The sequence below is a fragment of the Typopeltis vanoorti genome, chromosome 14 (assembly GCF_054136105.1).
Source record: "Typopeltis vanoorti isolate ZY-2024b chromosome 14, IOZ_Tvanoo_1.0, whole genome shotgun sequence".
In the NCBI taxonomy this organism is placed as follows: domain Eukaryota; kingdom Metazoa; phylum Arthropoda; class Arachnida; order Uropygi; family Thelyphonidae; genus Typopeltis; species Typopeltis vanoorti.
Window position 1 is genome coordinate 78,365,216 of NC_143562.1, and position 15,255 is coordinate 78,380,470.

Consider the following 15,255-nt stretch of genomic DNA (forward strand, 5'->3'; position numbering starts at 1 on the left):
ATGCAGTGAAGGAAAAGAAGAAAGCATATCAAAAGTTCCTGGCAAATAAGTCAGCTTGTGCTCTTTGAGAATAAATACAGAGACAAATGTAATAAAGTTAAACACTGTGTAAAACTAGCTAAAAAAAAAGTCATGGGAGGATTTTGGCAAGAACATAGAAAATAAATATCAAGAAGGTGGCAAAATATTTTGGAGGCTGTTGAAGAAGCTTAGAAATGGAGGAAAGAATACTGCAAAAGGAGTCAGAGATGATAAAGATGACATGACAACTGGAGAAAAAGATATCCTTGAAGTATGGAGTAATTACTTTGAAAAATTGCTAAATTTTTCAAAAATTTAGCAATTTAGCAAATCAGTGATAGCACAGTGGTAAAAAACACTCAACAGGAATACATATCCTTACTTGAAGTAGAAAAAGTCCAAGACTTAAAATGTGGAAAGGCAGCAGGAGAAGATGATATCCGACCAGAAATGCTGAAGTATGGTGGTATAAAAGTCTTGCAGTGGCTCCACTGCATAGTTCAGAAGGCCTGTAGAGAGGGATGAATTCGTGATGATTGGAGTAAATCTCTAATAGTACCCATATATAAAAAAGGGAAATAAAACTGAATGTGAGAATTACAGAGGTATTTCCCTACTGAGCCTGGTAAGATATATGCAAGTATACTTGAGAAATGGTTGAGAAGGATTGTGGAAGAAAAGCTTGGTGAAGAACAAGCCGGATTCAGGTCAAATACAGGCTGTCAGTATCAGATCTTCACTTTACGACAAATAGTAGAGAAATCATGGGAATATAACAAAGATCTGTATTTAAGTTTTGTCAATTTGGATTCGACAAAAGAAAAGCTATTCAATACGCTACAGTTATATGGTATCAATGGGGCATTATATCAAGCAATATTTAGTCTTTATTTGAGTTGTAAGTCAGCAATTAGAATAGAAGGAAGTACAGGAAGATGGTTTAATGTTAAATCTCGTGTGAGACAAGTATGTACATTATCCCCTCTGTTATTCATTAGCTATATGGATCACATTATGAAGGAAAGTGATATTAAACATGATACCAAAATTGGAGGTGTTAATGTCAGCTCTTTGCTTTATGCGGACGATGTTATACATATCAATAAATCTGCTACGAGTCTGCAAGATTCCTTGACTAAATTCAATAACTGTTCTAATAGATATGGTATGAAGGTCAGCAATAAAAAGACAAAGACAATGAAAATAGGCAGAATCATTGAAAATGTCAACTGTGTTGTGAATGGAGAACCTGTGGAACAAGTAAAACATTTCAGCTACTTAGGCACGATTTTTACTGAAGATGGTAAATTAAATATATAGAAATAGACAACAGAATCAGCAAAGCTGGTATGGTGGGAAGTCAATTGAATAAATTCATATGGAATAAGAGAGAAATTAGTCGAAACACTAAATTAGCTGTATATATATGGAATAAGAGAGAAACTTATTTAACTGCTGACTTACAACTCAAATAAAGACTAAGTATTGCTTGATATAATGCCCCATTGACACCATATAACTGCAGCATATTGAACAGCTTCTCTCTTGGCACCTTGTCATATGCCTTTTCCAAATCGACAAAACTTAAATACAGATCTTTGTTATATTCCCATGATTTCTCCACTATTTGTCGTAAAGTGAAGATCTGATCCTGACACCCTCTGTTTGGCCTGAATCCAGCATGTTCTTCACCAAGCGTTTCTTCCATAATTCTTCTCAAATGTTTCTCAAGAATACATGCATAGATTTTCCTAGGAACACTCAGTAGAGAAATACCTCTGTAATTCAGTTTTATTTCCCTTTTTATATATGGGTACTATGACAGCTCTACTCCAATCATCGGAAATTCGTCCCTCTGTCCAGGCTTTCTGAACTATACAGTGCAGCCACTGTAAGACTCTTATCCCACCATACTTCAGCATTTCTGGTCGAATATCATCTACTCCTGCTGCCTTTCCACATTTCAAGCCATTGATGGCTTTTTCTACTTTAGGGATGGATATGATTTCCTGACTGCATGCCTGTTCAGTGTTTTTTACCACTGTCCTCTCATCACTGCTTGTTTCATTTAGCAGTTTATCAAAGTAATTACTCCATACTTAAAGGATATCTTTTTCTCGTGTTTAAATGTCACCTTTATCATCTCTAACTCCCTTTACAGCACTCTTTCCTCCATTCCTAAGCTTCTTCAATATCCTCCAGAATATTTTGCCACCTTCTTGATATTTATTTTCTATTTTCTTGCCAAAGTCCTCCCATGACCTTTTTTTTTTTTTTAGCTAGTTTTACACAGTATTTAGCATTCTTGTATTTGTCTCTATATTCTCTAAGAGCACAAGCTGACTTATTTGACAGGAACTTTTGATATGTTTTCTTTTTTTTCTTCACTGCCTCTTTAACTTCCTGTGTCCACCAGGGAGTTCTGATTTTTTTATCCTTGCAGACAACCTCACCACATGACTCTCTGGCAGAATCAATCAATGTTTTCTTCAGAGTTCGCCACTGAATTTCCAAAGTTTGATTCCTCTTCTCAAACTTTCATTTTTTCTTCAATAATCTTTGTGTATTTTAGTCTACAGTTCACATCTGAGAGCTACTCAACTTTTATTCGCTTTAAAACTTTCTTACATGTCATTCTTTTCAATATGAAATTCAATTTTATCCTACTCAAGACTAAATAGTGATCATTTCCAATTTCAAATCCTCTGTACACTCTGGTGTCCTGCACCAGGGAGAAAACATCACTATCAACAATAACATAGTCAATGAGACTTTTCTTATTCCTTGCCTCTTCTCTTCATGTGAATTTGTGCACATTTTTATGTTGGAACATGGTGTTAGTAATAACCAGTCCATGTCCTGAGCAGAAATCCAACAGATATTTGCCATTATTATTAGCTTTGCTCTTTTCTCCAAATTTTCCCAAAATATTTTTGTATGTCTGACAATCATTTCCTACTCTGCTATTTAGATCCCCAACAAGGACCAACTTTTCCTTTTTCATTGTGTCAGTTGCTTTTTCTAGAGCGTCAAAAAATTCCTCCACTTATACCTTAGTAGAACCTTCTGTGGGACCATAGGCACAAATAAGTCTCATTGTCCAGTTCCCCATTCTCATATTTGCCCACATTACTCTACTTGAGACTGACTGTCATTCAAGTAGATTAGCCTCATATTTTGTGTTGAATACTATGGCTACTCCTTCTTTTCCTTGATTGTCATTGCCTGAATATAACATTTTGTATTTATTGCTCAGAAAGATCTCAGAAACAAAAAAGACCAGTTTTGGTCTTTTTTGTTTCAGTCACCCCTATTATGTCGATCTGGTAATTCCTCAGCTAGCTCCATTTCTTTGCCAATCAGGCTTCTTACGTTGATAGTATCGATCTTTAACTCTGGTGATGTTGAGTTGGGGTTTGTTTTCAGATTTGTTCCAGTAGCTGACTTTTCACTGTTTGCCCTGGTTCCCTGGCAAAAACAACGGGGGCCTTGTTTAACCGGGCGGCGCCTCAGCCGGCATGAAATTTTGTCATGTTGTACCATCATTTTTTATTTTGGTTTAACCAATAAGAATACAATTTGGTCGGCTAAATCCCAAATTGCCAGCCCATTCTCGTTCGTTCAGTATCCAAGTAGATAACCAACAGGGTGCACCACGAGAAGGTGAGGACTGGACATTAGGTCAGAAGCCCTGGTGGGTTCTCCGCATTCCTTTAAAGGCTATGTGGAGGTCTCCTCTCAGTTATACAGCTTTGACCCTTAAGCACCCCTGAGAAATTACTAGTCGGAATACTAAATTAGCTGTATACAAGACAGTGTTCAAACCAGTTTTAGCTTATGGATCTGAGAGCTGGGTCAGAAGTAAAACACTTGACCAAAAAATAGAGACCACAGATATGAGAACCCTGAGAAAGATTAGAGGCATGAACAGATGGCATCAATGGCAATATCATATTAAAAATATGGATATTAGGAAAGAACTTGACATTATCAGCATCCAGGAATATGTTGGCAGAGCTAATCTCAGGTCATATGGTCATTTAAATAGAATGGGCGAGGAAATATTGGCAAAACAAGTGTTCTCTGCCAGGTTGGCAGGAAAACAACCCAGAGGAAGACCAAGATATAGGTGGATTGATACGGTACAATGTGCCTTAGGCGACAGAAATACAAGATCTGATAATATTGGAGTCTTGACAAGTAACAGGCTGATCTGGAGGAAAATTGTAGATAGGAAGTTAGTAATGATGTAAATTTTTAATGTAGTACTATCATATCCTGTACATCATCATATCCTGTATATGATGATGATGATGAATATACAGGAACCGTTTACACAAAAATAAAACAGAAACACGTGGAACATGTAAGCTGACACAGGTCAGTCATTGTTCAACAGGCGTGCACAATAGTTTGACAAAGACTGAACCATTCCATGTTTCACATATATCTGTTCTATTTTTGTGTAATGGTTCCTACACATTTGGCTTTAAGTTGTGTAATAGTCCTACCTATTTGGCTTTTAGTTGTGTAACGGTTCCTACCTATTTGGCTTTTAGTTGTGTAACGGTTCCTACCTATTTGGCTTTTAGTTATGTAATGGTTCATGTTTATCACTTACTGTTTATTTGTTTGTTCTTCCTGACCCAGAAGAAGCCACTAGCATATGTGGTGAAACTAGTAGGTTTGATTAAATATCAATTACAGCCTATGAAACCCAGTTTTAGTTATTTTTTGTAACATTCATTTTTTTTGGTCGATAAAATCAACATATTCATCATAAACAAATTCCTTCTATCTTCTTATCCTATTGTCCATACACAGCACTGATATGCTAGAGGTCACATAACCTTTCGTGTGCATCAGACATAAGTAAGCCTATAATTCTCCCTCAAAAGAAAATGAATAGAGGATGACATTTGAAAAGATGGAAAGAGACCATAACAGGTCACTAGATCTAGTAATGGAAAGAAAGAAGAAGATGACGATAAAATAAAATATGATCCTACAAGTTTTGTAAGTCATCAGATTGTCAGGTATTAGCAAAATTGCTAGTCCCTTTTCTGTACAACTTTTGTTAAGAACCCTGACAATGTAAGTCAGATGACTTACGAAACTTGCAGGGTTATATTTTATTAAACTCGTTATTTATCTTAAAACACGTGGTCTCAATACCAGAAACTGTCTACATTATCCATTTTCTATATTCTTACCTTTTTTTTGGTTAGCTACTTTTCGATATAACCTAGAATACTTATACTTTGCTGAGCTAGAAGTCAGGAATTTTTAATATAATTTCTTTTTCTACAGTGCCTCTTTATATTGGAGTCCATTATAGATATTTTGTTTTCCTACCTTTACAGATAACTTTATTTGGCACTCATGCTGCATCTAGTAATGCTTTCTTCAGGCTTTTCCCTGGTCTCTAGAAACTGGCCTCATTTTCACGTGTTTTGCATGATGATGGTCTGCATCAAAGAGACTTGGAGTCTAGAGAAAATATTTAGTGTAGGTACGGATGCACATTGGGGAAAGTAAGGTTATTGCAGGAGTTAGCAAGTATTCTTGAGACAAATGAGCATGAGAATGAGAGATGATCAAAGAAGAGATCATAACATTGAATGTAGCTTCATATATCTGAAATATGAATGAAACAGTCATTGGAAGATGCAAAAATATTTGTGGGTACAAAAGAATATTTAAATTCATATATACCAACACAAAAAAACATCAGAACTAAAAAAAAAAAAAATGGGCCTAGCATTTGTCAGTTTAACTTAGCTGAAATTTATAAACATTAGTGAGACTACTGATGGAGCAGGATATAATTACAGAGATGGAATATAAGGGATACCGTCTTTTCAAGGGGGACAATGAAATAGAAGGGGGAGGGGTACTGCTGATGACAGCAACCAGCATGTATACAGGTTCAGCAGGAAAACAGGAACAATAATGGAAAATAGGTCATCTGAGACTATCTGGTTTAAGATAGAGGCCGACAGGACAAAATATATAGCTAGTTGCTACCATATCTAGGGGTGGGAAGGAGCACAGGATGAGAAATCATTAAGAATTGTGTGTGTGTGTGTGTGTGTGTAAGGATATAGACTGGAAGGAGGAGAAAGAATTATACAATAATCAGGTGATAATTATGTAAAATAGCCAATAATATGGGGGAGAGGGGAATGAAGTTTCAGAGTGGTGACAGCATCAGAGAATTTGTCCATAATCAAGTTAGCAACTCAGAATTTATCCATAATCGAGATGCATAGAGTTAGCAAATTATATGCGTTAGAAGTTAAGGAACGATGGTTATAGAAAGGCAAAAAGTTGGTTAAGACCAGAATTCAGATATGGCTGAACAGAATTATGATACACTATGGAGACAGTACAGGTTTGGAAAGGAAAGGTTGTATCCAGTAATTTATTTACTTTCTATAATAACGCAACAACTGAGTTGAAGAAAGGCAATGGCTACACCATGATATTGCTGGACTATGCAAAGGCACTATGTAAGATAATGCAAAATCTATCATGTAAAATGGAGCAAGCATTTTTACATTAATAATATTACGATGAAGGAAAATATCCAACTGTTTGACAGTGATGCTAAACTGTACAGAACAAGAGTAAAGAAAGATCAAGATGACATAGAGATTCTACAGGATGATTTGAAGAGACATGTATATTGGGCAAAAAAAAAAAGTAATGACAGTTTAATGTTGCAAAGCACAAGATTATACACTTTTGGTAAAAGATAACATGCTTGTACAGATTTGGTCACATGAGTTTCATTGGAATAAGGAACTGGTTGAGAAGGTTCAGACAAGTAACCTAGAAGTGACAGGTCTGTGGAATCATCCTTTGAGAAAAGAATGAAAGTATATGAGTAACAAAATTTAACTGTTATGCAGAGAAGGGGTTATGATAAAAATACAAGTTACTAAGGAAGTTTTATATGATGGAAGGAAAGAGAAGGGGAGTTACTGTAGAAGTTGAATAAGTGTTAACAAAGATGTGGGAACTAGATTTGTTGCTTAGAGAATAAGTGGAATTCACTAACAGAGACAGATGTCAGTGCAGTATCAGTAAATGAGTTTAAGAGAGAGGTGTGAGCAATGTGTCAATAACGGTTAGTATTCACCTCTATTTTAGTGTTCTGGAGATGCCTTGATGAAAATAATGTTATTCTCTATTAAACTTAAAGGGATTACTTAGCAATGTTCCAAAATAAACAACAAAAAAATAATAACAAGAGGTAGAACATTTTAAGCAAATAAACTTACTGACTAGAAGGAGACCAGAACACAGGCTTATAATCTTGAAAAATCAGTCCCTAAAAATAAATATATAATCTTTAAAATTATTTTGCAATGTGCTATTTGGATATACATAAAAAACAGTTTTAAACAACAAATATGCAAAATTTGTAATGAATTTATCTTGTAAAAATACAGAAACAACAACAAAAGCTAAGTTGGGCCTAACTTCCTGAAGTAAAACAGAACTATATTTTAAAACATAAGATGTAAAGGGAGAAAAATGAATCAATACCTGAAGGACACGAATAAGATATCAATAAGAGAAGACTAAAATGAACAAAAAAAAAAAAAAAGAAAATGAAAAGCTTAATAACTTATTTGATTATGATTACGGTATAGGAGCTACAGATAATATTCTACAAATGATAACTTCAATATGTATCATGAATTATCAAACATATATTTCAAGTTTGTGTCTCAACTGTTATGTTATTTTCATGTATTTGGAACTCACCCATTTTGCTTAAGAAAAGAAGTAGAGAGTGCACACACATTTTTTCTAACTTTATTTCAGTCTACGCCACTAGATGTCAGATGTGATGTTTAGCACCTGCTATCCTTATTTATTTATTATTATTTACTATTTATTTTTATTTTTAGGGGGTGTAGCTCAGTGGAAGTGGCGCATCCTCTGCGTTTGGTCACTCAAAATTAGATTTAGGTTCAAGTCTAGTTGCCGACTGGAGAAACTTTTTCTAAGTCTATTTTTGACCGGTTCCCAAGTTAGTCGATCTCTGGCATGGGGAAGTGGGTTTTTTGTCCCATAAACGCAAGAAAATCGACCATAGTACCAACATTATTTAAGAAAGTAACATATCCTGTTACGGTTAGGTACCAAGAGATGGCAAAACTTGTTTGCCAGCCTCTTCATCGGTAGCTGTCTATAATTAGTGATAGACATGGGCTACCGGTGGAGACCAAACTGCCCACTCAGTCTTTAAAAGCTAGATAGGGTATAAAGGCTACGCCCTATAAGGGAATAAAAGGCATTAGCTGATTTTTTTTATTTTTAGGGTAGAGCTTGTATGGTGTACAGTTGTGAACTATTCCCATATTAAATCTTGTGGGTGTTTGGAAATGGCAAAGTGGTTCATAGAGCATTTCTGTGATGATTCTGTCTAGTAATGTCAACTGGTCAAACAGTTTTAGCATCATAGCTTCATCCTCTACCTTAACCCTTCATAGACACCTGAAGTGTCTCCCTCAGCTATAGCCTACAATTAGCATTACCATATCAACCAAACAGCTCCCTGCCACAAATGAAGAAGATCAAGAACTCCCTACCGCTTCATCAACAAAAGGATGAGCAACAACCTTTGAAACAGAAATCAAGTCAGCAACTTCCTTCCTTTATGCTAATGTACCACTTATTGCCATATCAAATAGTATTCTCAACAACAAACACTTATCTCAGAAAAGGCCAGATCCAGTAATACTTCAGTAACCAACTCCATGATCACCTCATGAGAAAATGGAATTGTTATTTTTGCTACAAAAGAAAATACACCTTTGGAAAAGTACTTGATAGCCATTTCCAAGATCATACCGGCAAAATAATTACCGATGCTTCTTGTGTAGCTGGAACCATACAAGTATACGTCAACCATATTTCATGGGCACAGGCAGTACTGCAAAATGACATTGACAAAGATCTCTAACATCTAGAAGCAGCTCCAATATTACTAGCACACAGAAAAGTAATAGTGCAATGCCCCCTTCCAAAAAAAAAAATCCCCATCAAGGAATATTAACAAGATACAGTTCAGTTACTGGAAAAATATGCACCTATCAACAACCACAATTAAGCCTGAGTTTACAAGCAACCAAAGTTTTTGAAGACAAACCCTTAGGTATTTCACTAATAGTGATGCGCTAAGCAACTTATTGATACCGACATAAACAGAATCACTTACACATTTTATATATCTATCAGTTTGATCAGTGTTTCTACTGTCATGATGAAGGCCATATCAGGAAGAACTGTCCCTATTTTTCTCATGAGTGAAGAACAAATGACCTACCTCGAGATGCCACCAAGAACAGACCAGAGACATCTATAACAGTGACTAGCATAAGAAAAAACACAATCAAAGAGTGACTAGCATAAGAAAAACCACAATCAAAGAGAATTGCCAACAATTACTTAAACAACTGTGCAAACTGAAAAGTATAAAAACGCTGATGAGGATCATGTGTTGAATGTGAATACATCAGTCTTTGAGCCTCCTTTATGCATTGGAACTACTCTCCCCCCCCCCCTCTCGGGACTAACCCAGAGCTAAGACTTAGATTAAACAATGTGGTTCAAGGATGCTGACAATTCCTAGCAGCGACATGCAAAACTCAAGCTTGTATACCATCCAATCCCACAGCTGTATTTACATTAAGGTTCTGTAATATGCTATGCCCCCTCCAATTCGTTTACCTCAGTTCCCATAGTAAGCCTATCCCACTCTTGTTCCTGCAATATCACCACCTGTATAATATATGCTTGCTAACTGTTCACTTAGTAATTCTACTATTTCTACTGATTCAGTTACCTCCCTACCATCGGCATTCATTAAAATCATTCTGCCATAAATATTCTTTCTTTTACTTGCAGCATATCGAAAGAACTGTTTGGGATTATCTTTAGCTTGCATTGCTAATTTCCTTTCATACTCTGCTTCTGCCTTTCTTACTGTACTAGCTACTCTTCTGGCTTGTGCCTTGTACTGTTCATGTGCCTGCTGGTCACATTTCTACTTAAATTCCATTCCCTCCACAATTGTTTCATTTTTTTTTTTTTTTTTTTTTTTTTTGCAGCTGAATGATGATATTCATTCATTTAACTGTCACTTGATTTACTCTCCTGACTCAAGGAATATAAGTCTGCCATTACTTCCCTCAAATGACCTTTACCACTTCCCATGCAGTATCAACATTATCAACATCCAGCCCTTACAGTTTTCGACACCATGACACCGATCCAAACAATCTCCTAAGCTTGTCATACTTACCAACCTGAAATTCCATATATATACACACACACACACCATCTTAACTGAAAATTCCATACATTGAGCCACCTCCCGGGTCAAAACCATATGATCACTCTCACCAATTGGTAGCAATGTGATCATATTCGTTATATACAAATTCTTAGATGCAATTACTAGATCGAGCACTCTCAAACCCTAGTCATATGCTGTCTCAGGTAATTATGCCTTAGTAACTGCATAAATTCATTTCCTTCCTCCCATGTGTCCTCTTCTCCTTCCAATCTATGTTCCCACAGTTGAAATCCCCATAATAATATCCTATCCTCCACTCACTGAGTCTATTTGCCGATGAATTCTATCTTCATCGTCTTTTCATTCCACTGGTCTATAGCAGCATCCAACTGTATATTTTGTTCTGCTGGCCTCTATCTCACACCAGATAGCCTCAAATATGCCATTATCACTGGCTTGCAGTTGAACTTCTACTCCTCTTTGGTTGCAGCTCATCGGCTATCATCAATAACACTCTTCTTTTCCATTCTTTTCTCTCTATCCTCCCTGAACATGCTACACCCTTCACAGTCTATTCCACTAACTATATCATCTTCTGTCAGCCATGTCTCACTAATGCCAATAACCTTTGGCCAGAATGAACTAACCAACGCAAAAATTCCTCCTGCTTGTTCCGAATGCTCCCAGCATTCGGAACAAGTGTACATAAAGTGCAAAAGCACCTTAGGCCTGAAGATATCCTGACACTTTATACTAACTATCCCATTTTGGTTTGTTACCAGTGGTACTAACTTAGGCATATTACACACATTCTTACACTCAACTGCCTCACTGATCTCTGCATATCCACTCAACAGCCCCCCCCCCCCCCCCCCCCCGTCTCAGATGCTCTAGTTTCCCTGATTCTGCACATCCACTTTCACTTCATTCAACAACAGTTTTTCCAGTCTCCAAACACCAAATCCATTCAGATGCAAACCATCCTTCTTGTATAAGTCCTTTTACCCATCAAACTCACTCCACACCACTCCTTCTGAATAAGTGGTGTGGAGTGAGCATCAAGTCGTTTGCTATTATGGCCCTCCTTCTGAGCTCTACTCTGTCATACCACAGCAACAGACTCACTAACTTAACTTTCTCACTCCTTTCTTTTTGCCATTATCACTGGCTTGCAGTGATAATGCAAAAATTGCAGTGAGAGGACATGAAAGAATTACTTTCAGTAATTCTTTCATGTCCTCTCCCAAGTCATTTGTTCCAGCCAATACAATAATCTCTTTCACCTTACCCTTTTGTTTTCTAACAGCTGCACCACTAACAATTAACATCATTAATTTTCACACTCAAAAATCATGATTTTGTCAATCTCTTGTCAATCACACCTCTCATGACTGAAGCATCTGTACAAGACCGGCTCCTTGATTTTTTCTCTCTCTCTCTCTCTCTCTCGGTCAAGCCCTCATTTCTCTTATCTTGAACTTCTTTCTTTCTGTTATCAGCTGACCCACTCGTCAGACGTTTCAGCATTCATTCCAGCTCCCACTTAGCCCTCTGTATCCTCCACATAACCGAGCTATCTTCCTCATTACAGCCAACACTTCAATCTTTACATCAGTCATACTATTCTTTCGATCAACAATTTTACTCTCTCTCAATCAAGTCACATTTAATCTCTCTTTCAATCCTATCTGCCTTTACTTCACACACAGTTTCAAGCATATTCTAAGTTCCATCTGCTACTTCAATCTTGTGACCTGAGACACACTTGTGACCCTTGCTCTCATAGCCTTTTTGGCACACTTTCTCAGCACTATTGTTTTCAAACTAAATTCCATTTGCATTTGGTAATGCATACATTTTGCAGACATTGCACTGCAGAAACCTCTTTGGTTAAATTCTTTAAACAATGACACCTTGGATGACGTTGTTACTTTCACACTCAAAAATCATGATTTTCATGGTAAGTTACGCTACGTAACTTACCATGAAAAAGACTAAATTAACAATATTTAAAACAATAATTGTTAATTCAACTCTGCAGTAGCATGATGACAGATAGTAATGGCATGCATTTAAAGGAACAGCATGTTAGTTTCAAAAATAAACTGTTTAAAATTGAAAGGAGTAAATCTCATGTCATTAAACAATTTAAAACAAGAATATGCCTCTTTATTATTTTAATTAAGACAAATATGATGCTGAGCATACATCTCAGCATCATATTGCTGAGACAACTCCAATTGGTTGAAGACAACTCCAACCAATACATAATATGTATATAATTTGCTCAGTAAAGCATATAATAGAAGACAAGTTAAATTTATCTTCTACTGAATATGTTCTTAACCATATAAAATTATAGTTAATTTACACAGATGAATGAAATGTATGTGATAACAAAGCACGCAACTTCCTACTCTCTTAGAAACGTACACATGCACACACTCCATGATATCATTCTGTGTATCACTGGAAAAATCTTACCTTCTTAAAAAGCTGATAAAATAAATGAAGCTGTTTGCAAACATAATTATAACTGCTAGTTGAATAATAATTTGACCAGTCAGTCAGAATCCCCCAACGTTTGAAAGCAGATAGCTGATCTTTCAAATTTTTTTCTGCAAAGTCTCGAGCTAAAAGCAAAATATACCTAATTAAATTTCAAAATATATATTAGGCATAAAAACAGTAAAAGGATGAAGAAAAAAAAACAATTATCAGGATTCTCACAAATAATTTTTATATTTTAATTTTTTTGTCATTAAATTACACTTAAAATGTATTATTAAAAACACATATTCTATATGGCTTAGTGTCAATTTTGCAAGTAATAGATATTCTTCTTAAGCAGTGACAAAAATCCAAGAGTGATTAATAAATTAAGCAGTGATAAAAATCCTCCCCCTTCTCTTCCTATTCACAAGGCTCTGCCTTGTGAATAGGAAGAGAAGGGAGAGGATACAATTGAGACATATAAGCTAGTCAGGAGTTGTTATCAAGCTAACATGGAAGAGATTTTTCATAGAATTAGAGAAGGAGGTAAAACAAGAGGCCATTGCTGGAAACTGTATAAGGAGGTTGTAAGCAGAGGAGTGAGGAGCAGGTTCTATGCATGGAGAGTGGTTGGTGAGTGGAATGCATTGCCTGAGTATGTTGTGAATGTAGACACAATGAATCATTCTAAGGCATGGTTGGATGAGCATCATGTGCAATAGTGTGTACCTCCCACGATGAGGTACACACTATGTGATATTATCAGATAATAATAATAATAATATTCTAATTACTTTGAAATGAAACAAACTTTAACAGATCAGTAATAGAAAATTTTCAAGAGGAATGCAAAAAGCCATCAAAATGTAAATGTAGGAAGTGTTAAACCTTGATAAGTTAGAATATTAAGATTCCACTTATCATTTGTTTAACAGAGCTAACACCCTATAAAAAATATAAAAATATGCTTGTCTTCTAAATATGTTCTATATACATGTGATATAAAAGAAAATTATGTTAACATAAAGAAAAGATATTGTAATTTGTTAGAGGAAATAATAATTTTTTGATTGTGCAAGGCCGTTAATAATGTATAAATTGAACAAAGATGTCCTAAAATGTGTAATACTTGTCTGAGGAATGATATGACTTACATAAAATATTGTGATTTTATGTAAGTCATTAAGGGCAAAGGGCAAAGGCACACCAACAGAAGGAGAGATGGCCTCAGGCAATCGCATGCTCACCGCACGAGGCGGAGCAGGGTCAAAAGAAAATCGGAAACAAATGGTATGAAGCAAGACTCACGTGGGTGAAGTGCTACGCGTTGGATGAGTTACGAAGGTTACAGTGATTATCGGTAGGGGAGAGAGTAATAAAAGGGTTAGGAACCCCCCCCCTCGCTCTTGTATATTTTTTCTTCCCTTGGCTGGTGGTCGGAGGTCGTCTGAGAGATAGAAAGTTGCACGGAGGCAGCAGCTCTGTCCTGGAGTGCTCGGACTGGGAACAGCGGTAAGCAGTGTTAAAAATCCAGTGAACGATAGCAGGAAATGCTGTCCAAGTGCTGGTGATGTTTTAAGTTCCTGACCGTATAATGAAGGAGTACATCTCCGCTAGTGTATTCGCAGTCCTTGGAAACACTCAGCGTCAAGATAGCAGGCATCGTGAAGGAGAAATCGTTCCTATGCCACAGTTATGCCAGAATCGTGTGAAATTACAGAATGACTGGAGAATCCAAGGTATCTCATCGTCTAAGTGAACAAGAAGGAAGACCGACCAAAGGAAGGCAGTCCAAATAAAAGGATCGAGCATGAAAAGCCTTAGTGTATGGTAATGTTAAAAATTTCTTTTGTCTATGTTATGTGTGTAACCTATTATGGTGTTAAGTTAAGTGAAATTGAGAGACATTAAGGATCGAGGACTTTGATTTATTTAGAGCAGGACTGTAGCATGTTAACATTAAAGAGTACAATGAGCGAGCTCAAATACAGGTTAATTTAATGTGTATGCTTTGAAGAGAGCTGAGATGAATTAGTCTGAGTAACGAGATATATAATGAATGTTTAATGAAGAAATATTACTTTAGGATAACAATATTTGTGAATGATTTATTAGAAATGTTGTTTTAGATACTCTTGTCTCATTAAGGGTATATGTAATCTTATCTAACTAGTATTGGAATTTAGAATGATTATTAATTGTATTTGTACTGTATTAATATGCTTAATAAACCTTTGTTATTTTTAAACCTAAGTGTCTGAATTCTAGAATCCGATGCACCACTTGTAAAAGGTTCGAATCTGAGCAGGGAAGATTAAGTTACATTGTGGGTCACGACTGTAAAAACATTAGTCATTTGTGCACATCTTGAAATCACTTCTTGGTTAAGATAACTTTACTTAATCTAACTGTTTTAGGTGGCACAG

General features: G+C 36.1%; 1 protein-coding gene across 2 annotated transcripts in view; it reads right to left on the reverse strand.

The window, feature by feature from the left end:
• Positions 1–15,255, reverse strand: part of IleRS-m (Isoleucyl-tRNA synthetase, mitochondrial) — a 384,064-nt gene that overhangs the window by 325,663 nt on the left and 43,146 nt on the right. For both annotated transcript variants that reach the window (XM_090403396.1, XM_090403397.1), the window contains exons 4-5: positions 12,821–12,969; positions 7,308–7,357 (exon numbers count right to left, since the gene is read on the reverse strand). In XM_090403396.1, coding sequence (XP_090259522.1) covers positions 7,308–7,357; positions 12,821–12,969 — 199 coding nt within the window. The remainder of the gene's footprint in view (positions 1–7,307; positions 7,358–12,820; positions 12,970–15,255) is intronic.